Raw genomic sequence first — 24,840 nt, 5'->3', positions numbered from 1 at the left:
TACAAAAATGGTAAATTGACAAGGAAAGCGCTCAGTCAATGAAAGGCTTGTTTTGTTGAAAGCCTATTCACAAATTTCATAACCCTGAAGGTGGATGTGGGTGGTTGCCATCGAAATGTTACACCTCATAGAAAATTTTGTAGAATTTCCGTACAAAATGGTTACGAGGGGGTGGATGGGTGTCAAAATAGCAATTTTTTGCGCTATGAAATATGTGAATGAACCCTTGAGCTGCGGAAATGCAAACTGAGCTGAGCAACAGGCACTGTCCCAGAATGAACAAGAAGAAGAGAGTGGTCTACAAGATATTTCAAATGAATAGCTGATATATGAAAAAAGGGAAAATATATGATGAACATTTTACCGACGAATTTTACACACCATTGATTACCAGTTTTCATTAGAGACGCATACGTCAATGGTCAATCCTCTATAACAGTATGGTCATCATTTTTGCACGCAAAACATGGTACGACATTGTATCTCGTACTATTCGGGGTAATGGCTCATTCGGGGTAGTGGCGTTCGGGGTAATGGCTTTCGGGGTAGTGACCCATTCGGGGTAGTGGCGTTCGGGGTAGTGGCGTTCGGGGTAGTGGCGTTCGGGGTAATGGCGTTCGGGGTAATGGGATGGAGCCGATTTTTTAAGCAATTCAATAGGGGTTTTTCCAATTTTTTTTTTTGTGAGATCAGAAAGTCCGTGGAAATCCCAGGACGAACTCAGTAAAAACTCGTAAAGGATTTCTTGGAAAAAGCACTGAAAAGTACAAAAATAATTTATAAAGAAATTCCCGTAGAATTTCTCAGAGGAATCAGAAATCTCTTCAAAGCACCTGAAAAGTTCATAAAAGAATTACAAAGGACATTTCTTGTGAGAATTTTTGGTAGAACTCTTCAAGGATTTTTGACTGGATTACAAAAAGAATGAATATTTTTCGTAGCGAAATTTTGAAATTTACAAATATCACTGATGTGTCGCGAAATGAGACAAAATAACAAATAATAAAATCTGTTAAAACTACTGAATTTGTGAAAATAGTGATTATTGCTACCGACTTTACTTCTGTCAAACAAGTTTATGTTAGGCCCCATTAGCCCCCCTCCAGAAAAAATCCTAGCTACGCTAATGTCATTGTAAAGTGCTCGTTTTGGTAAGAAAAAAAATCAGGTAAAAATTTGAAATCCGTACGTAGATGCTAAGTGGCCCCCCAACGGCCCTGAAGATATTAGGCGTAGATGACCCCGTGCGCAAAATCGAGCTCGCTATTCTAGCGCACGCAGCATGAGTACGAAAAGCCACCAGTAACAAATTGTCCTGCGCGCGTTGATAATCAGCACAGAAGTTTATTTTCTTCGCGATGATTCAAATATTACGTAACCCAAAATTTGGCAATTTAGACTTCCTCCACCTCCCATGTAATAGCTTTTGTATGAAAGATTTAAAATTTGTGTATGCACAGTAACACTACGGAAGAACCCCTGTTGAGTTACGTGATATTTGAACGATCCCTTTGTAGTTCTGAATTTTATGTCAGCGTGCAGTATTATGAAGATATCCACAGTATACAATATTATTGTACTTAAACTTCTATGCTGATTATCAAAGTGTTCCTAGTGGCTTTTCGTACACTAGAGCAGCGTGCTCGGTTTAGCGCACGGGGATCATCTACACCTAATATATTTAGGGTCGTTGGGGCACCACTTAGCGTCCAAGCGCGAACTTTCAATTTTTACATGATGTTTTTCTTACCAAAACGAGCACTTTACAATGACGAACTTATAACATTTCGCATTTTCGAAAAATAAGCGAAGGCCTACTGAAGAAGCTATACACTAAACCAGGGATTGAATCCTGAGAAAATTGAGAGAATCGCTCACGTATCGCTCTCTGTAACTATCATAACATGCTGCACATTATGAGAGACTGTTTATCGTATACTGCTACAACTTTGATCAGATTGGGGGGATAGTAGTGCATGATAAAACCCCTCTAAACATGCTCCAAGCCTGGGGGACACTATTGCTATTGGAAGTTCGTGGATTGTTAATCGTGTCAGTAAAGAAAAACACCTACCCCCAACGGTAAACAAGCGAGAAAAATTGATTTTATCATCGCTCTCTCTTTGGGGCTCTCGCTCGCTGCTTACATTTATCAGACTTGTTACACCTTGCGATACAATGACGATCGTGGACAACAACAGATGGGATGTTTTTCTTTGCTTGCTTTGATCGTGCTTCATACTCAAATGAGAGCGAATTCTGCAATGCCTGCACTAAACTAAAGTCATAATTCAAAAAAATAAGTTTGATAGAGCAGCTGAAAGCAGACAAAGAGTTGTGTGAGGAAGAAGTTAGCAGAAAGTGGCCACCCCGCCATTTTAGTATAGAAACCACCGAATTTCTAGAGCCTGGGTACTCCGGGTACATTCTGGCATCGTTGTAGGCCGAATACCGATGCATCACCACATCGGTAGCCAAAGTGGGAAGGTAGTGATGCAAAGTAGAAGGTAGAAGAAAGTAGTCAGAAATTCTACGCAACTGTTTTGAGTTGAGTCATTACACAACAATATTTCAAAAATTGTAAAATAATGTTGAATGCATTCCAATATAATTTCTGATACCCTCAAGTGGTCTTTTACGAAATAACAACATATGTTGAACGTACCCCCTAAAAAACATACAAAAGTGTTCAGTCCATATCTCTGGGATTACACGTCCAATTGAAACTCTCTAAGCCGCATTCGAAAGGCAAAGAGTTATTCTTACTTCGCATGTAGTTTTCCAAAAACATTTTTTGAATTTTGTATACTAACTTTTACTTAAAGTTGTGACATTTTCAAAAAAAAAACACACTGAAAAAACATACCTAATTTCCTCAGCATTGGATCGACCAAAATTTTAAAACAAGGTGTCATTAGAATTGTAATCTTATATTCTTTGAAGGGCGTTCACGACATTTTTGCCGGAAAAACTTAAAACTATTCAAAACCAATGAAACAGTCATCGTGCAAAAGTTTGGGTTCACCCCTCAGTATGGTGTATCGTGCAAAAGTTTGGGTTTACCTGAGCTTAAAACACGGAAAATCTGTGAAATCTCAAACCAATCATGTACGCGCCACTATTTGCGTTTGAAAATGCTATGAATTATTAAAATCGGTTGAAAAATGGCAGCGATATAGACACAAATGATTTGCGTGTGGCTCAGGTGAACCCAAACTTTTGCACGATTTGCATCATACTGAGGGGTGAACCCAAACTTTTGCACGATGACTTGAATGACTGCTTCATTGATTTTGAATATTTTTCAGATTTTTCCGCAAAAATTTCATGAGCGCCGTTCAAAGAATATAAGATAACGATTCTAATGAAACCTTGTTTTAAAATTTTGGTCGATCCAATGCTGAGGAAATTAGGTTTGTGTTTTCAGTGTGTTTTTTGAAAAATGTCACAACTTTAAGTAAAAAATTACTATACAAAATTCAAAAAATATTTTTGGAAAACTACATACGAAGTAAGAATAACTTTTTGCCTTTCGAACGCGGCTTAGAGAGTTTATATTGGACGTGTAATCCCAGAGATATGGAATGAACACTTTTGTATGTTTCTTAGGGGGTGAACCCAAACTTATACACGGGAGTGTAACTCGTTGCAGAACTCGATTTTTACAGCACTCGTCGTAATTATCTTAAATTTACGAGTCGTGCTGTAAAAATCATGTTCCGTAAACTACTATTAGGCAACAAGTTGCGAAATAGAGATTTTTCAGCATCACTCTCACATCGATCCTATTTTCATTCACTCAAATTCCCTCACCTGAGTCGTAGAATCAGAAGCTAGTTATTATTGATAAATTCAGAGCAATTCTATGGAGACACTCGCACATTTACATTTACATTTTACGTTACCGTAATCCGGGGTAACTTTGATCAGCGGGGTAACATTGATCGGTATGACCCTTCTCGTAAAATGTCCGAATCATCATTAATTGATGGAACATTTTCAAAGCATGAATGGTGCCTCACTTTCTTACATTCATGAGCTAATAAAAATTAAGGATTTAGCGAAAATTGCGTTTAGTTCTTGCGTAGATTTGTCAACTTTTTGAATCAATGATTTTTACCATTATTGATGACACTATCAAAGATTCATGTCTCACATGAGTTCTGCATATGGTATGAACAAGGAAAATGCTATTCTTACTAAAATTGGCATCTCCGAAAACGATTCCGTTGTCAAATCTTTTCTAAGTTCATTCAATTAATCAACATTAGCGAACTACTATTAAAAATGCAGAATTTCCTTAGGAAATTGCCTACTTTCAGGCGTATTCCGCGATTCAAAGTGTTTTTGTTTTTCAAATAACTCAAAAAGTAAATGACTTGTAAGAGTTTCGTCTTCATATTCGGCATCAGAAGCCATGATTTAAGTAAGTTATGACATTTTCAATATTACCGAACGTTGTTTACATGGGTGATCAATGTTACCCCATATCAGCAATATCAAAAAGTCACTTAAAACATTTATTTAAACATACTCAAATCTTTGGAAAACCAAAATACAGTATATAGTTACGAGCGGTAGGTGCCAGTACTTGTTTTAAAAATATAAAACTTGCAAAATTTGCATTTTCAAATAAGAAATTTAAGAAAGATCCCAAAAAATGATCAATGTTACACCGGATTACGGTACCGACCTCCGACAAGGCATTTTCAAACAGCTGCCATTTGTCATAAATGGACAATGCTGAATTCGGAACCATGCCGGAGGGCTGTTTGGGTACGTCAGGAGTTAATCATCAATGTTAACTTCCTTTTCCCGATCAGCCTAGATAGCCGTGTAGTGTCGGTAGCGGTTGTTTCAATTGGCTAAGAATTAACACTACGGACTGCCTGTTCCGGTGGTAAAAGTCCACCTAAAAGGTGACCCCTAATTCATGCGGCTTTAAGCTTACCGTGCCTAAGAATGAATGGTTAGGGGGGTCTAAATAAAACCTAACCGCAAACGGAGCCTGTGGAGTACCAGGGCGCCCTCCACAGTATCAAGTCCTTCCTGTGCTACCCGGAGCAATGGTGCAGGTGACCTTGTGTTTCTCCGAGATAATCGGCTGCCCTTCTTCAGTCTCAAGCCTGAGTCTGAATAAGGGTGGGATTATTAATACGTTGTAATTTAGTTTAAATTTTCACCTCTATGGTTTCGCATTATACGTATTACACAGTGATACCGATCTGGTTTTTTCCCTGCTGGTCTTTTTCGTTCTGAGATTGTGAAAAGCTTAATCCTGCCTAGTTTGGGTAGTGGCTACGGTTAGGATAGCTTAGTTAGACCAATCTTAAGCATAAAATATTAGCAACGATCAATCTTTGTAGACTCATGCAAATGGTACAGTTCAAATGGCGCTAGTTCAAAAACCTTACTTTTGCGAACTTTTATCTAGGTAACCTTGTGGACCCAGTTTTTGCTACTTTCAGAAACATGAAAGGGCAAACCCGCGTGCCAGGCCTCGTGCATACGTGCTCGTAAATAGCGCTGACGTTGCTACACTCATTTCTGAGTTAACAACCAGTGACGTATGTGCAGTCACAATTGATATTTCTGTTGGTGACCTCAATAGGAAATACGTCTTTCGTTTTGTGGTGTATTTACCACATGATGAACCATCCCCAATGGATGTTTTCAAACGAGTTGTCATTCACTGCCTATGAAAAGGCCTTCTGCTGATTGTGAGCAGTGATGCTGATACTCATCACATCATCTGGAGCAGCTCAGATATCAATTTGAGAAGCTCCAGTCTGATGGAATGCCTAAGTAGTTAGTTCCTATAGTAAGTAATCTTGGATTACTTATTATATGAAATCGCTCAACCTTCACGGTATCTGCTAGAGAAGAAGTGTTAGTCATAATGCTCTGCTCAAACAGAGTCAGTCACGAGTTGACGAATTGGCATGTATCAGATGATGAATCATTATCTGATCATCGCTACATCTCTATGAACATATGAATGTAAATTCGCAGACTTTGCATTTTTTTATATCCACAAACTGGGTACCGGTTGTGACCAAATTTCATGGATTATCTTCGTCCATTGGAAAACCTAGTGATTTGGATGTCTCCATTTCCGGTGAATTGGGACACAATTGTCCTTGCTACGAGTGATCTCACAATTGCTTGTCACTTTGCTTATAGTAAATGTTCCTCACAACTCCCTTCGCGGGACGAGTGGACGTCTGGCTATTTGTAATGGAATATGTCAAATAGTCAGGCTGCTTCTATAGCTCTTGCTTCGGCCAACTCAGGGTCTAAGCTTGTTATCGCACGTCGAACTCAATTTGAGTAACTGAATTCAGTGAACTCTGTAAACCTTGTATGGGTCCTTGCTATTCTTCCATGGCTGGGAATGAATTGGCTTAAGATTTAGCTCGTAATGGAGCATTGTATGACTTCATTGGCCCTCAGGCAGCTATTCCAATTTCGAAGTGCTGGGTGAAGCTTCAGAAATTCTTGGGTGGCAACTCAGCACCAGTAATACTGGAATAATTTTGAGTCTTGTCGTCAAACAAAATTGGGCATTACTGAGCCATCCATAAACAGCTGCCATTTGTCATAAATGGACAATGCTGAATTCGGAACCATGCCGGAGATATTCCGGGTTGTACTGGGGTCTCGAGGGTGAAAAATTCGGGAAATGTGATTATTTTTTTATTTATTGCAGTTACAACACTGAAGTTTTTATGTAAAAAGTGATGTAATGAGTAATGACGAATTGTCATCATTTCAACATAATTTGAATAAGTAGACCGTTCCAGAACATCGTAGCCGGTTCCGCCAGGGCCAGTTTAGGGACATTTTCGTTTCATGTCCAAAACATACCGTGCGATTGAGATCTTTATGAATTCGGGAGAACATGTCAATAAAAGAAGAAAAACCTCGGTACAAACAGATGTGGCCACTCCAGATCTCCAGGTTCCACGAGAGCTTCTTGGGTCCAAAAACAGAAATTTCCTTGACTTCCCTGGGCATAGAGTAATTGTACCTGCCACACGATATACAAATGTGAAAATGGCAACTTTGGTAAAGAAAGCTCTCAGTTAATAACTATGGAAGTGCTCATAAGAACACTAAGCTGAGAAGCAGGCTTCTGTCCCAGTGAGGACGTTAATGCCAAGAAGCAGTAAAAGAAGCTTAAAAGTGATTGGTTCAGCTCTTATTCGGAAAAAATGTTTGTTGGGGAGGTATACTCGGTATTTAGTAACAACTAACTAATATTCGTAATTTTAGAAACAAAAGCTGAATTTTACAAGCTTTTTCTGCACAAAAACAGTAAGGCATTAAGCATATTAGTAACATTACGTAAAAATTAATCAGTACCTTATGCAGTAAATCGATCGGTTATCCTAGGTCATAGTGACAACATTTCAGAATTTTTGATGATGTTCTAGGATGTTCTCATTATGTTCCATGAATTCCTGTGGATTATCACATTCAAGAAAAAAATGATCTAGGTTATTATTTTCTTATAATAATATGAACATTTAAATACAAAATATAATATGGAATACTTTCATGTGCACTAATCAATTATAACGTCGTCATCACTGTCTATCTCATTGGAAGACTCTCCGCAACTTTGTGACTCTGTTTCATTGGGAACTTCTATAGATGTCTGCTTACTGATCGGTTTAACAGTTTTCCTCCACTTCATTCGTCGATTTTGAAACCACACCTTAACCTAAAAGAATAAAATAAAATTAATAAAATTAGGAATTCCACCATTTGTTTCATTATATAGATCAAAATAACATCGGTTACATCGGAGCAGGTGGGTAAGCCACCGTGGGTTTCTTTGCTGAGTGCGAAATAACACATAGTCCGATCCGGCTAGCTAAACAAAATAGTGGCAATTCGAATTTACGACTATAGGTATTCATGGCAAATATATCTACCTGAGAGTCATGCAATCCTAGATTCGCAGCTAAGCGCTTTCGGTCGGGATTGGTTATGTATTTCTGCTTCTGAAACGTTCTTTCAAGTCCTTTTTTCTGCAGGTTGCTAAAAACTGCTCTAGACCAAGACCGTTTTCCCTTTCTGCTGCTTTCAGTTTCTCCTAATTTGAACGCTTTTGTTTGATGGTGCACACCATTGACTAGACAATCATGGAACATGCTGTAGCTTTCATCTCCTGGTGCTGTAGAAGGAGGATGCTGATGAGCTCCTTGGAAACCCTTCTCATATGATGTCACTTCGAATGGTGTGTCAATTTTGATACCTATAAACATCAGAGAATCATTAAAGATCAGAAGCTTGTTCTTAAGATAAAGTTCCGTTTTTCTGTTGTTAAGTGTATACAGATATTTTATAGAGTACGTCAAGAAAGCCCGAGCAGTCGTCAGTTGTTTTCCCTCTCGGGTCGCGCGCCTATTTTCTCTGAGTACTTTTATATAGCCGGGCAAACGAGTGAAGCTGAAAGTGGATTGTTGCTGCTCAAGGATGACGGATCAATTGGTGAGCTCGTTTCATGCTACTATTTCTAATCTATAAAATATTTATGACTGCACCTTTAATCATTACAACGGTGAGACGTAAATATGATTTTTCAACAAACTATGAATGGTTCGTCACTGTGAGTGTCGACATAAACTCTGATTCATAAATTATTTATGTCTAAATTTTTCTTTTCGAAACACCTTCTTTTTTTTACCTTAATTTTTTTAAATTAATAAAAAAAACTTTGAATGGTTCGACACTACAAGTGTAGACTTGCGAATGGTTCATTTTATTCAACAAACTTTGAAAGGTTCGTCACCTCAAGTGTCGGCATATTTTTTCTCTACATAGATATTGTTCATATCAAATGAAAATATTATATTTATATATAAGCATGTTTATATCTCACAAAAAAATATTTATCATGGTCTAATCGCTTATCAAAGTGAATCCTGTGACCCAACGATCCTTCCCATTAACAAACATCCCTCCCAGTAACCTTTGTGGAGATGCAGAGGCAAACACGGTCTCCAAATAGCAAAGGTTACACACTAACATTCCTTCCCCCAATCCCACCTGACTGCAAGGACGTGGCCGGCGCCGTTATTGACCATGTATAAATAGAGGCACTGAATTATGCACACTGAAGAAGATTATGACCAATCCCAGCCGAACTTCTAGTTGATTCTTTGTGCATTTTCACTGACTTCGGTCAATCACGGAATAGCAACCATTGATATGTGTAGTCAGTCTAAGCTAAGCTAAGCTAAGCTGTTAAGTGGATACAGATATTTTATACATTAGTTACATTTTGCTTGAATGCCCCCAATGTGATTTATGAAAGTTAATTTTTTATCTAGCATGAGTCCTAGATACTTAACTTCATCTGACCAATTTATTGGAACCACTATGAGAGCGTGGCAACATGTCTACTTGAAGGTTTAAAAAAAGACCTTTCGGTTTATGTGAATGTTAAGGTCAATGTACTGATAGCCGCGGCTAAGAACGCATTGTTAAGAACAAAAATTCGTATAAAATCAAAAATAAAGCCAACGGCATTATTTTCACATCATCTGAAAGCTTTTTAACTTGGAATGTGAAAAAAATATGAAAACAACGAAAACTCATATTTTTGTATTTTTTGTCACTTGTGCCACTATAGGAACACATGTGCCTATAGTAGCACTACAGTAAGGACCCGATTTTGTCATCCCCTCGATGAATTTTAGGCTGACAAAATGGGGAACCTGACAAAATCGGGTCATTTTATTTTGTTCCTGTTTTTTTCAAATTTTGACATGTTACATGAACTTTTGAGAGTGCGATGGACATGGGGGTAGTCAGTTTTTTATCAAGGTCCCCCCCCCCCTTCCTTCTTATATTGGCAATATCGATTCTTAACACTTTAATCACGATTTTCACGCCAAAACGATCATTTTACACTACCTCTGCACCCTTTTTGCATGAAACATAAAACTATGCAAGATATCCACCTATTTTTCATAGTAAGGAAAGTAATGCCATAAACGGGTCTTGTTTCAATGTTGAGTGACTGGTATATTTAAAGCCTTGGAGATTTACCTTCTGAAGATACGTTTCATTGTGGTCACTTTGATTGACAATTTTGCTCTGACCAGTAAGACAAACGGAATCAACTAGGGTTCCTAATTATACATTATCGTCAAGTTATCTATAAATTTATCCCAGAACACCAAAATTCTTAAAGAGCTTTATATTAAAATTCCTTTATTATTTTTAGAAACTCCTTCGAACTGGAAAAATAATTGCCTCGATACTTTTCTTGGAATTCTTTTAAGTATAATTCAAAGAATGTTTCATCCGGATATTTCCACATAAATTTTCCTTAACATTATTTTAAAACACATCCAGAAGCGTTTTGAATATTTTTTCAAGGATTTGACTTTGACTCTTTGTAAAAATATTTCTAACAGTATGAACATCTTTTTTCGCTCACACTAATTTTCCCTAGAGTTACGATGGATGATAACCGAAAATTATTCCACTCTGGGGATAATTTCTTTTTCACTCCATCATATTTTCGCTCATCAACTGCTCCCGAGAATTATCATTATGTGGATAAACAAAAACTAGTGCCGGCGACGGGGTTCGAACCTAGAACATTGCTAAAAACAAACGCGATACGTGCACGCTGACAATGCTACCACACCAACTTGACGGAAGTAGTGGTTAATTTGGTGCATAAAAACAACTGCTGCTCGTGGCGATGGATACAGGAGAAGTTCAGGAGAAGGATGGGAAAAAGAGAAAAGATACTTCTCACAGCTGTGGAAATATGCAATTATCTTTTTTCGCTTTGTTTTGTGGACGGATAAAATCGCAAGGCAGCTTATCGCAGAAAGTTGCTTTGAGCGATAAATCCATTATCGTGAGAGTGAATGAGAATTCGGAACCTAGATGTCGACTTTTATCATATAATATATGCTCATATATCGCCTCCACTTTTGCACGTATAAGGCCTTTTTGCGATATATTTATATATTATACGTGAAACTTTGCACATTAAAGCATCGCATAACACAAAAGGTGATTTCGTTATACGTACATTCTCGTTGTCTGTAAAAAAAAACTTTAATAGGGTCCTAAAGCCCTGTCCCAATTTTAGTGCCAAACTTAAGTTTAGGTCAAAAACATATGTTTACTCAATTTTCTAATGTTTTCCGATGGTTTAAGCCCAAAAAACATTTTTTTAAGTTTTTCATTTAATTTTGTCACACCCCTTGGTTTAAACTCAAATTTTGGGTGTATTTTGTTTTCCGTGTCCCTTCCAAAATGTCAGAAAAGAACAACCCCGGTGTTAAAAAGTTGAACCCCTGTGGTATTTTTGTCGACTAAGCGAACGTCAAACATGATCTCAAGTGTCAAGGTTCATTTATGGATCCAATTTTTAAATTAAAGTTTTAATATGATATATCCGTTATTTGAGCGGGAAAAAATGCTAAAGCAGTTGCAGTAACATGTTCTTTCGTGATATTAAATGAAAACAAGATTTCATTAAACATTTTAGGACCCTATTTAGACGAAAAACCCCTTCAGTGTACCCAGTACAAGTCCCCAGGAACAATTTTTGAAATTGTTTTTTGAACATGTTTGAAAAAAAAAATTAAGCAGGATTCCATAGATTTATTTTTGAAATACTATTAAGATAAATTCTCGGAGGAATTTGTGAATGAACCTACACACCTAGTTTTTTGTCTTGAACTCTGCTGTGTGGATCTCGTTTTTTTTTTATTTGAGGCTCTATTTAACTAGCAAATGGTCAGGTGGCTTAGTAACGAAACAAGATTTTATGGTACTCGAGATCTAATGAAATTCGCAGATAGAAGCCGAGATTCGGCATACCATATTAAGTTTTTCTAAGAAGCATCTCCAAAACCACCTAAAAATTTTGTTGATGAATCTCTGGAGAAATTCGATGTACTCCCAGGAACGATTTAAAGAATAATTTCAGGAATAATTGGAGAAACACGTTTAAGAAATATCTAGATGAATATAAATGAAATGCCAAGAGGAATTCCTGGGGAACAACGAGGAGCTTTATCTATTTACTTTAATGATAATATTCTGTGAACAATATATTTACAGAAACTTTTTGGGTTTCCTAACAGATGTGATAAAACCTTCGAATAATTTCTGGCAAAATGTTTTTCAAAAGGCTGATTGTTTGGTGGACTCCATAAGTGTTCCAATCTATCATGATGTTATTTATGTATAAATACGAGCGCTGGAAACAATCTTTAATGAATTCAAACACAAGATTTATTCCCGCTATAAAATACATTACATTAAAAGTTTTTTTTTGTAAAAATACGGTTTTGGTATGTATTTTACCCACACCGTGAAGCTAGTGCTACTATAGGAACATAAATTAGAAATAGTGCTACTATAGGCACATGTATTCCTATAGTGGCACAAGCGATAATAAATACAAAAATATGCCTTTTTGTAGTTTTTTTATATTTTTCCCACAATACCAAGATAAAAAGCTTTCAGATGATGTAAAAATATTGCCGCACCCATTTTTGTCTACCCCCGATTTTAGCAACACCCGTTTTTGGTAACATTTTCTTCCCGATTTTGGCAACACATTTAAAAAAATAAATTTAAGCGGTTATACTCTATGCCCAGGGCAGTCAAGGAAATTTCCATTACGAAAAGATTTTGGACCGACCAGGGATCCAACCCAGACACCTTCAGCATGGCTTTGCTTTGTAGCCGCCGACTCTAACCACTCGGCTAAGGAAGACCACCATTGCTCATCAATTTGATGAGGTGAAACCAGTTCCTTTGCCGCTTCTGTCAACAATTTTCGATGATTTTCAAACAATTTTGATCAGCCACATATGAAAGCATTGCCGAAAGCACCTTGAAAATATTTGAAATTCGTTGAGTTTGAAAAGTAAAATTTGATTTCAAGGTCATTTTAACAGTTAAGCAATATATTTAATATAGCGTAGTACTCAGGCGTGCATTTTTTATGGAAATATTTACATCTACAATTCCAATAACTATTAGAACAGCAAGAATCCACAGAACAGCATATTATTGGAAGAATGTTTCTTTATTACAGTCATTAAATTGACCGTATGAGTATAAAGAATAGCCTATGATTCGAAGAAGGGAAATGCATGATATGAAGTATTAAGAGCAATAGTGACATTAATTAGTATTAGTATGTCTCAAGAGAACAGTTTAATCATAAAAGAAGAAAATCTTCTTATTAAAACATTAGCAGCACTAACTCCAATAATTTTGTCGACAGTATAACTATAAAGAACCGCCTTCTATTTAAAGAATAATATGTGTGCAACCAAACTCAAAAGATGAGCAGCAGTTACAACGTCGTTCATATTCATAGCTTAGTGTTCTAGGAGAACTTCCACAGTTATTAACCAAATGTTTGCTTTGCCAAAGTGGCCATTTTGCATTCTTATTTGTGCACCATACATGAGCATGTTTATGCTTCATGGTCAAGGATCCTGGATCGACTTGAAACCGATCTAAAATACCTTCAGCATGGCTTTACTCTATGATCACAGAAGTTACCACAAAGCTAATGATGGCAATTAACAGCATTTTCATGCTAATCATTTAATCAAGATTTATTCTAGAAATTGACCTCAAATGATTCACAACTATGAGACGACTGCAAGGCGATCGTATTTCAAAGGGCACACTTATGATCTTTGAAGCCCTCCACAATTACCAAAGAGTCAGCTCACTTTTCGCACCAACAATTTCATTTTTTTTTTTATTTTGGGAATTATGCCTAATGTCCATTATGCCAAATATTCATTATGCCTATCGTATTTATGCCTATCGTATTTATGCCTATCGTGCTTATGCCTAACGTCCTTATGCCTAACGTATTTATGACAAACATCGTGCACCCGCTCTGTGGTGTTCTTGAGTGCACTCTCACGATGAAACTGAAAAATTGGAAAATGTCCATGGTCGAATCCAATTGGAACGCCACGGGTATATCCAAGCATGCGAGAAGATTCATAAAACCCAGTCTAGCAAAAGCCCGGGCCATACTGAATCTTAATAAAGGAAATCTTAGGATAATAACTGGCCGGATGACCGGGCACTGCCTAAGTAGGTATTATCTTAAAAAGATAGGAAAAATCCACTCCTCTGAATGTCGTTTCTTTCAAGCTGAAAACAAAACTGCTGACCATTTACTCTGCAACTGCGGAGCATTGCTTAATCAAAAAATGTTAGCATTCGGAAAAGGGTTATAACGGCCCTTGGAAAATTGGCAAGGTAGTCCTAATAAGGTAATAGACTTTATAAAACGAGTTGTGTCCAGTTGGGACAATATGACACATCAACCAATGTCTATCACATCTCAATTGTCAAAGGATATTTGATGAGCACCAAATAAAATATGGGTCATACCACAATATTCCTAAATAATGGAAGCAGTGGTTAGAAAGCTCTACAGATGAAGAGATGAGGAGATGGCTGTGTCCCTCTAACTTCGATTTTGGCCCATGCTCTACAGATCCTGTTACCCCTGGTCAAGCCACCTCGCTTGCTGTGCTCCACACCTTCTTGTACCAACCGGATTCGATATAAACATCGTCTTTGCAGGGTTTATCACATGCCGTGCCCAACGCACCCTTCTGACTTTCGCCACCTTCTGCATACAGGGTTCACCGTAGAGCCTGAAGAGCTCGTGGTTCATTCTTCGCTGCCACACACCGTTTTCCAGCACACCGCCAAAGATAGATTGTCCTAAGCACCCGGCGTTCGAACACTCCAAAACTTGTGTTGCCGCGGCTCTGATAGATGCTGAACCCGCGGATCTTCAGTACTTCGTACTATGCTGAACCCGCGGATCTTCAGTACATCGAAGAAAATTCGTGTGCTCCCAATGAAGTTGAGAGATCTGCAGCTCTACGTCCCGAGTTTTCTATCTCAAGTCATTTTACAACGCGGTGGTCTTCGTCGATTGTTTTGGTCCGTATTTACGCGTTGTCGTTCTCGTGCGTTTATTTTTTTTACAGCTTGCTTGCAAAGCCTGACAACAAGCCACTAGATTTTTCTAGTTTACGGTTGCCTTATGTTAGTGATTGTTCACTCTATGCAGCCTTTAGCTGAAGACGGTATAAATTGTCATTTTATTTCCGGAGGATCAAAAATTCATATAATTTGCAAATTATCATTAAATAAGAAAGAATGATGACTACCCATTTTTTTTAAATTGACATACTATATCCTCTTTGGACACTTTTATTTGTCGGCTTGAATATGGTTTTGTTTTATTGGGCAAGTTCAGTCTGAATACATTATGCGTCTGACATAAATGAATTCAATTCCTATAATTTTCAAATAATTAATATGCAAATAAAACATTTTAATGTCATTTCAAAAGATATTATAAATCGTTGCAAAATATTTCTTAACATGAAGATCAGGAGCTATTTATTATATATCAAGTACCAGTGATTTACAGCTCGATTTCGTTAAAAAAAAATATCGTAATAAATAGTTTCGATTAAAATTTAAGCTGCCTTGCATTGTAGACATATTGTTACTAAAGTAGTAACAGGGTGCAGAGCTACTTGCGGGCACTTCCATGATTCACTCTGGCATGGGGGGTTTTTCTCGGCCGAATTGTCTGATGCTAAGTTTCAGAAGTTCTTCAAGACGACGCATATTGTGGCCAAATATGAGCTCAGTAACTTTCAAAAAACCCCACTGCCGAAATGAATCAAAAGTGCCAAGAATAGGATCCGGCTCCCTACTAAGAGATTTTTTATATAATAAACAAAATAAAGGAAGAATTAGATTTTTTATATCAGTTGAAAGTTTTTGATCCATTCTTTAAAGAAAAAAATATAAAAGTTTTGTAAAACTACGATTTTGATTAGTGTTTTGTCCACACCGTGAAGCTAGTACTATAGGAACAGAAATTAGGAATACTACCATAGGTTCATGTTTTCATGGCACAAGCGAAATTAAATAGAAACAAGGAGAATTCGTAGTTTTCGTTAAATTTCCACAAAATCAAAATAAAAAGCTTTTGTATGACGTAAAAATAATGCAACTGGCTTCATTATTCGATTTTATACGAATATTTGTTCATAACTGTGCAGATATTGGTACACCGAATCTACTAAACTATCCCGGACCGTGTGTAAATTCTAAGTATTATATGACATAAGGAATGTTCATTTTATAAAGTGGACACCTTGTGCATGCTGTATCTTTTTAATTTATCAATGAAATTACAAACGGTTTTTTGCACATTGATCGACTAGTATTGTACAATGTTGTGATAATGAAAATTCTCCAAAATAATGAAATTTCACACGAATATGGAACAACGATTAGAGCGGTCGATTTTTTGAGGTTATCAAAAACAATTATCGTTAGAAATTGGCTGGAAAATTCGATAATTTTTATTTTTTATTTTCAAAAAAGGCTTGTTCTTCGAAAGCATCATCAATCAGAAGCCTGATGGAAAAATTAAGTTATTTTAGGAGCAACAATTTTACAGTTATAATAAAATCATTTTTCCCGTATATTTTTTAAGAAAAATATTTTAAATTTGAAGGGAATTGACATGAGCAGAATTTTTTGGTTAAAAGTACGTCCTGACGGAAGTGCTAATATAGTATTAATATGAAAAATAACTTACGCCTTCATAGAGTTACTTATTAAGACCCCACGTCACATTTAAAGCACAATGGAAACCCAATAGCTTTATTCTTAGAAGACCTATCAAATCTATCTTGCCCAGCAACTCCTATCCCTACCTCCTCGTGGTACTGGCCGGGGTACGAGTAACCTTGGGGAAGATCGGGTAACCAACCCCCGGTGGGAACTTTGGTCGTATGCTGACAGGGAAGGGGGGGGTTTGCTTCTGCAAACCTTGAGCGTCTGTACTCCATGTTAGGAGCGGCTCACAACAGCGTCTGTTCCCCATGTCAGGGGCGGCTGATCATCGTCCGAGTGCCAGAGAAGGACTCTAAGCTAAACTGCGCACTATGGCCCTCCGAACATTTAGGGGGAATGGTCCTCCGGATATCTAGGGGGTTGGTGTCAGGCCCTGCAAGCCAGCCGTAAAAATACACCAGCACAGGAACGTCAACGAGAGAATACGGACCGGAACAATCGGCAAAGACCACAGCGACGAAAATGGACTAGCGATTGGAAACTCGGTACGTGGAACTGCAAATCTCTCAACTTCATCGGAAGCACACGCATACTCTCCGATGTACTGAAGATCCGCGGTTTCGACATCGTAGCGCTGCAGGAGGTGTGCTGGACAGGTTCTATGGTGCGAACGTTTAGAGGTAATCATACCATCTACCAGAGCTGCGGCAACACACGTGAGCTGGGAACAGCTTTTATAGTGATGGGTGATATGCAAAGGCGCGTGATCGGGTGGTGGCCGATCAACGAAAGAATGTGCAAGTTGAGGCTCAAAGGCCGGTTCTTCAACTTCAGCATCATAAACGTGCATAGCCCTCACTCCGGAAGCACTGATGATGACAAGGACGCAGTTTACGCGCAGCTCGAACGCGAGTACGACCGCTGCCCAAGCCACGACGTCAAGATCATCATAGGTGATTTGAAAGCTCAGATTGGCCAGGAGGAGGAGTTCAGACCGACGATTGGAAAGTTCAGCGCCCACCGGCTGACGAACGAGAACGGCCACCTCCAAGAACATGGCCATTCGCAGCACCTACTTCCAGCACAGCCTCCCGTATCGATACACCTGGAGATCACCACTGCAGACAGAATCACAAATCGACCACGTTTTGATCGATGGACGGCACTTCTCCGATATTACCGACGTCAGAACCTATCGTGGCGCTAACATTGACTCTGATCACTATCTAGTGATGGTGAAACTGCGCCAAAAACTATCCGTCATTAACGCCCGCCTCGGTATAACCTAGCGCGACTGGCCCAACCGAACGTCGCTGCCGCATACGCGCAGCATCTCGAGGTAGCGTTGCCCGAAGAGGGCGAGCTTGACGAAGCCCCTCTTGAGGACTGCTGGAGCAACATAAAAGCAGCCATCAACAACGCAGCCGAGAGCATCGTCGGGTTCGTGGAAAGAAGGACATGTAACGATTGGTTCGACGAAGAATGCAGGCAGGTTTTGGAGGAGAAGGATGCAGCGCGGGCTGCAATGCTGCAGCAAGGAACGCGACAAAACGTGGAGCGATATAAACGGAAACGTAAGCAGCAAACCCGCCTATTCCGGGACAAAAAGCGCCGCCTGGAAGAAGCGGAATGTGAAGAAATGGAACAGCTGCATCGTTCACAAGAAACGCGAAAGTTCTACGAGAAGCTTAACGCATCCCGAAAAGGCTTCGTGCCGCGAGCCGAAATGTGTAGGGATAAGGACGGAAGCATCTTGACGGACGGACGTGAGGTGATTGAAAGGTGGAAGCAGCACTACGATGAACACCTGAATGGCACGGAGAACACAGGCGCCGAGGGTCCCGACAGCGGAGGAAGTGACTACGTCAGCACGGCGGATGAAGGAAACCAACCTGCCCCCACATGCGTGCGATGCGACCATGCCTAGGAAAGTCCACCCTAGAAATGGGAGACCACCGACGTACTGGTGGACTCAAGCAATTGCGAACCTGCGCCGTGCCTGCCTACGGGCCAGGAGGCGGATGCAGCGAGCACGTACCGAGCAGGAGCGTGAAGAACGACGGGCGGTGTTCACCGCTGCCAAAGTCGCGCTGAAGTCCGAGATAAGGGCAAGCAAAAAAGCCTGCTTCGAGGGACTCTGTCAGAGTGCCAACGCGAACCCGTGGGGTGATGCCTACAGGATCGTTATGGCGAAGACAAGAGGTGCAATTGCTCCTACGGAGCAATCTCCACAGATGCTGGAGGGGATCATCGAGGGGCTCTTTCCGCGCCACAACCCTAGCCCATGGCCTCCTTTTGTAGGACAGCCGGGGATTGGGGCTGGCGATGAGGATAGAGTAACCGATGAGGAACTTGTAGGGATTGCAAAATCCCTAAGCATGGGGAAGGCACCGGGTCCGGACGGAGTTCCAAACCTGGCCCTCAAAGTCGCAATCTTGGAGGCTCCCGGTATGTTCAGATCTGCTATGCAGATATGCCTGGACGAGGGAGTATTTCCAGATGCGTGGAAGAGGCAGAGCCTGGTACTATTGCCAAAGGCGGGGAAACCACCTGGTGACCCGTCGGCGTATAGACCAATATGCTTGATTGACACGGCGGGGAAGGTGCTCGAGAAGATCATCCTCAACAGACTGTTGAGGTACACTGAGAGTGTAAATGGTCTCTCAAGCAACCAGTTCGGCTTCCGGAAAGGGAAGTCCACCGTAGACGCTATTCTGACGGTTAAGAAAACCGCTGAGATAGCACTCCAGCGTAAGAGGAGGGGGATTCGCTACTGCGCAGTAGTGACTCTGGATGTAAGGAACGCATTTAATAGTGCCAGTTGGGCGGCTATTGCCGATGCGCTCCTGCGTCTGGGGATACCCGAGTACCTGTACAAGATTCTCGGAAGTTACTTCCAGAATCGGGTATTAGTCTATGACACAGAGGTGGGTCGGAAGTGCTTTCACATAACCTCAGGAGTCCCGCAAGGTTCCATCCTGGGCCCGGTGTTATGGAATATCATGTATGACGAGGTGTTGAGATTAAAATTCCCGGCGGGTGTGGTCATCGTTGGCTTTGCCGACGATATTACGCTGGAGGTCTACGGTGAATCGATCGAAGAAGTGGAATTGACTGCAGCCCACTCGATCGCAATTGTGGAGGAGTGGATGAGCTCCAGGAAACTGGAATTGGCTCACCACAAAACTGAGGCGGTTGTTGTCAACAACCGAAAGTCGGTGCAGCAAGCGGTGATCAGTGTAGGCGACTGCACGATCACTTCGAAGCGCTCCGTCAAACACTTGGGGGTGATGATCGACGATAAGCTTACCTTCGGTAGCCACGTCGATTATGCCTGCAAGAGAGCCTCCACAGCTATTGTGGCACTGTCCCGGATGATGTCCAATAGCTCTGCGGTGTACGCCAGCAAGCGAAAGCTTCTGGCCAGTGTCGCCTCGTCCATACTGAGGTATGGTGGCCCGGCTTGGGGCACGGCCTTAAGTACCAAGAGCTACCGTAGCAAGCTAGAGAGTACTTATAGGCTAATGTGCCTGAGGGTTGCGAGCGCGTACCGTACCGTGTCACACGATGCACTCTGCGTCATCACCGGTATGGTGCCTATTGGTATCCTTATCATGGAAGACATAGAGTGCTTCGAAATGCGCGGCACAAGAGGCATACGCAGGACTGCCAGACTGGCCTCCATGGTCAAATGGCAGCGTGCGTGGGATAGTTCCACCAAGGGAGTGTGGACTCACAGGTTGATTCCGAGGTTAGATATCTGGGTCAATAGGCGCCATGGGGAACTAACATTCCACCTGACACAGGTCCTTTCGGGCCATGGTTGCTTTAGACAGTATCTACACCGTTTCGGTCATGCGGGTTCTCCCAAATGTCCAGTTTGTGCAGGTTTAGAGGAAACGGCGGAACACGTTTTGTTCGTGTGCCCGCGTTTCCGCACAATGCGTGACCGCATGTTAGCCACATGCGGTCGGGACACGACTCCGGACAATTTGGTCCAGAGGATGTGTGAAGACGAGTTTGGCTGGAATGCCGTTTCATCGGCTATCACCCACATCGTCTCGGAACTGCAAAGGAGGTGGCGAGTGGACTCGAGGAGTGGCTAGTGCAGACGCTAAACAACAGGTGGTCCAAGGGTTCGCAGTCGGCTACGTAGGTCATACCGGTGCCCTACGGTCGAAATCGACCCTTACAGCGATTAAGTGGCCGCGGGGAGAACATCCTGGTAGCGCTGCTGTCGTGGCGCCGGCCTACTGGGTGGATACGAGCCTCTGGTTGTTCGGGGCAGGTGGAGGCCCCTTCGTCAGCAATCCCAGCTGGTGCTAGCTGATAGGGCCTGAGCCTTCAGTAGGTCAAATTGCGAAGCCCGCAGTATCAGTTCTTGATACCTGCGGTGCAGCTGGGCGCGGGCGTAGTGGTCGACCCTGCCCGCTTTCAGCGGACAACGGGAGGTGAGGACCACCTGGGAAGCTGGCAAAGCGCCAGCACGCTACCTTGGTGGACCCCCCTAAGCGTGTCATCGATGTTCGTTGCTGCATGGCTACGCAGCTAACCTGGAGGATGCGATGTGCAATAGCCCCTCTCCGAAGCAATGCCTTCTTGGTGGTCCCGGAGAGACGAAGGGTTTGGCGGCAATGGAAATGGTTTAGTGGGTCGGGGGTGTAGTCCTGTTTACTGCTTGCATGTAGTAAATGGTCCCTAACCCCACACGGCGTCTGTTGAGCAGATTATCCCCCCATTGCTTAGAAGAAAAAAAAAAAAAAAAAAAAAAAAAAACCTGCCCCCACATTGAGGGAAGTTAAGGATGTCATCAACCAGCTCAAGAATAATAAGGCCGCTGGTAAGGATGGTATTGGAGCTGAACTCATCAAAATGGGCCCGGAGAGGTTGGCCGCCTGTCTGCACCGGCTGATTGTCAGAATCTGGGAAACGGAACAGCTGCCGGAGGAGTGGAAGCAAGGGGTCATATGCCCCATCTACAAGAAGGGCGACAAACTGGAATGTGAAAACTATCGTGCGATCACTATCCTGAATGCCGCCTACAAAGTGCTATCCCAGATTATCTTCCGTCGTCTATCACCAATAACAAATGAGTTTGTGGGAAGCTATCAAGCTGGTTTCATCAACGGCCGCTCGACAACGGACCAAATCTTCACTGTACGGCAAATCCTCCAGAAATGCCGTGAATACCAAGTCCCAACGCATCACCTGTTCATCGATTTCAAAGCGGCCTATGATAGCATCGACCGCGAAGAGCTATGGAAAATCATGGACGAGTACAGCTTTCCCGGGAAGCTCACAAGACTAATAAGAGCAACGATGGACGGTGTGCAGAATAGCGTGAAGATTTCGGGCGAACATTCCAGTTCGTTCGAATCCCGCCGGGGACTTCGACAGGGGGGTGGACTTTCGTGCCTGCTGTTCAACATCGCGCTAGAAGGTGTCATGCGGAGAGCCGGGTTCAATAACCGAGGTACGATTTTCACAAGATCCAGCCAATTTGTTTGCTTCGCGGATGATATGGATATTGTCGGCAGAACATTTGGAACGGTGGCAGACCTGTACACCCGCCTGAAACGTGAAGCGACAAAAGTCGGCCTGGTGGTAAATGCGTCAAAAACAAAGTACATGCTGATAGGCGGAACCGAGCGCGACAGAGCCCGCCTGGGAAGCAGTGTTACGATAGACGGGGATACTTTTGAGGTGGTTGATGATTTCGTCTACCTCGGATCCTTGTTAACGGCTGATAACAACGTTAGTCGTGAAATACGGAGACGCATCATCAGTGGAAGTCGCGCCTACTATGGGCTCCAGAAGAAGCTGCGGTCGAGAAAGATTCACCCCGCACCAAATGTACCATGTACAAAACGCTTATAAGACCGGTGGTCCTCTATGGACATGAAGCATGGACCATGCTGGAAGAGGACCTGCAAGCACTTGGAGTGTTCGAACGAAGGGTGCTTAGGACAATCTTTGGCGGAGTGCAGGAGAACGGTGTGTGGCGGCGGAGAATGAACCACGAGCTCGCTAGACTCTACGGCGAACCCAGTATCCAGAAGGTTGCGAAAGCCGGAAGGGTGCGCTGGGCAGGGCATGTTGCAAGACTACCGGACAACAATCCTGCAAAGATGGTGTTCGCGTCGAATCCGGTTGGCACAAGAAGGAGGGGAGCACAGCGAGCGAGGTGGCTTGATCAGGTGCAACAAGATCTGGAGAACGTGGGCCAAAATCGAAATTGGAGAGACACAGCCATGGACCGAGTAAATTGGCGTAACATCGTTAACGAGGTTTTATCAAATTAATTGATGTAACACCAACTAAATAAATAAAATAAACCTATCAAAGTACATTGACAATCATCAAAATTGGCAACACTGCTATAATAAAATCGATTTCATTTTCCACATATTATTTTCATAATATGTTATTCTGAGATTACCAATTGAAAAATTCGGAGAAAACCGTTTACAATTTGCTGTAGATCGATAAATATGCGTACATCATTTTAAAAGTATGAGACTTTTTAGTAAAACTACCATACACAGTAAAATTTATACTTAAGACTATGGTTTTAAACTCACGATTTAACTCTCGTTTATACAAATATAGTTTTTTTAGTAATCCAAACTAGTTTTAAACACGCTTTTTACTTTTCTTTTTTGCTGGGAGTGAAAGGATGGTGTATCAGCAAATTTGGCCATAAATGGGTAAATCAGTAAAGTGTCAGAGGGGTAAATCAGTAAATGTCAGAGAATGGTTGAATATAATTGTTTTTTTTTAAAGCTATACCTTTAGTAGAATAGTAAATTGTATCCTGTATGTATACATACAATTTGTTCATAAAAATTATGATTTTTGTTTTGCAAAAAAAATAATGTTAAACTTTGATGAACAGCTTTTCTCAGGAGTTTTTGGAAAAAACTATTTAGCTCTTTAACCAAAAGCATCTTCTAAGATCTTATATTTTCATAGCATTGTAGAGTAATAGTTGAATGATACACAGAAAACCGATTACGATTTTATCAATAAATAAGAAAGATGTAGCATAAACAAAGTGTCCACTTTATAAAATGAACAGTCCTTATTGTAGATTGACCCAAATGAATTAGTGGATCCGGCTCTGGGATATGGTTGTCGGGATAAAACTATATCTGGATCCCTCATGTAGAGTTAGGCTAAAGCGTAATTGAAGCTATGCGGTAACACTTCTGGTATCCAATCGATTGGTTTATTACACCATTTTTCTTTCTTCCGTTTCCGAGCAATTTGTCTTATGAATGAATGATACATTTCCAAACATTTTGATAAATAAATTGTTGTTCAATTGACGCGTAAATAAACTCCAGTCGCATAAGTACATGGTACACCTATGAACTCCGGGAATGTTTTCCACACTTGGTGCTCTCACTGCGATCGTTCATCACCATATGGATGATATCAAGTATCAAGCGCTGTACGGCGGTACTATTTATTTATTTATCTCCTTCTCTTGAACGCAGTCTCGTGTGATCGCGCTCACAACCGTGTGGAAATAGAAGCTGCGCGAAAAAAAATTCCAGTTTTACCTTTAGTGCAATTCTGTGCTATAAGCATACGTATGAAAAAAATCTTTACTATTTGTTGTGGCTTCGGGTTTTAATTTTCGAATAAAATTCGCATGCTTGTAAATTAGAGCGCGGCTTATATTGTTATGATCTTAAAACCAAAATATCAAATGCTTTTTAAATGACATCGAAAGATAAATCTCAAAAGTTTAATCCAAAACTATTTATGATTTAGATGTGCGTCAAGCGACATGAAGGTGAATTGTAGCATAGCATAGACTTCAAGCGACATGAAGGTGAATTGGTCGGCGTTAAGTCAGAGTGGACCAAGTGACATTTTTCATATTTTGAGAAAAATGGGTTTAAAGTCTAACACTTTGTAAATTTTTAATTCGTTAAAATTTTGGTTCAATATTTCTACACATCTTTGTGTTACTTTCAAACAATATATTGTGAAGTGATAATCATGAAAAATCATATTCCAAATCTCTGATAGAACGATTTTTTGATAGAATATGTGTACTTGGTCCACTCTAACTGAACTAAAGACCACCATTCAGTGAGTTGGTTCACTCTGACTGAACCATTTCTTGGAAAATAATACTTGAATAGTCAAACTGGGTACATATATCTAAGATAAACAGATTAT

At 40.8% G+C, this 24,840-nt stretch overlaps 2 protein-coding genes across 2 annotated transcripts in view; both read right to left on the bottom strand.

Moving 5' to 3' along the window:
- The window catches only part of LOC5575902, a 56,483-nt gene extending 49,017 nt beyond the window's left edge, over window positions 1-7,466 (bottom strand). Inside the window, exon 1 of the mRNA XM_021844144.1 lies at window positions 7,366-7,466. The gene's annotated coding sequence lies outside the window, so the exon portion shown is untranslated. The remainder of the gene's footprint in view (window positions 1-7,365) is intronic.
- A 12-nt stretch (window positions 7,467-7,478) lies between these two features.
- Window positions 7,479-24,840, bottom strand: part of LOC5575903 (H2.0-like homeobox protein) — a 34,314-nt gene continuing 16,952 nt past the window's right edge. The window contains exons 2-3 of the mRNA XM_001662226.2: window positions 7,941-8,263; window positions 7,479-7,726 (exon numbers count right to left, since the gene is read on the bottom strand). Coding sequence (XP_001662276.2) covers window positions 7,568-7,726; window positions 7,941-8,263 — 482 coding nt within the window. The 3' untranslated portion in view covers window positions 7,479-7,567. The remainder of the gene's footprint in view (window positions 7,727-7,940; window positions 8,264-24,840) is intronic.

The sequence above is a fragment of the Aedes aegypti genome, chromosome 2 (genome assembly GCF_002204515.2).
Source record: "Aedes aegypti strain LVP_AGWG chromosome 2, AaegL5.0 Primary Assembly, whole genome shotgun sequence".
Taxonomy (NCBI): Eukaryota; Metazoa; Arthropoda; class Insecta; order Diptera; family Culicidae; genus Aedes; species Aedes aegypti.
Note: the sequence above shows the minus strand (reverse complement) of the source record. Positions and strands in the feature narration are given on the sequence as shown.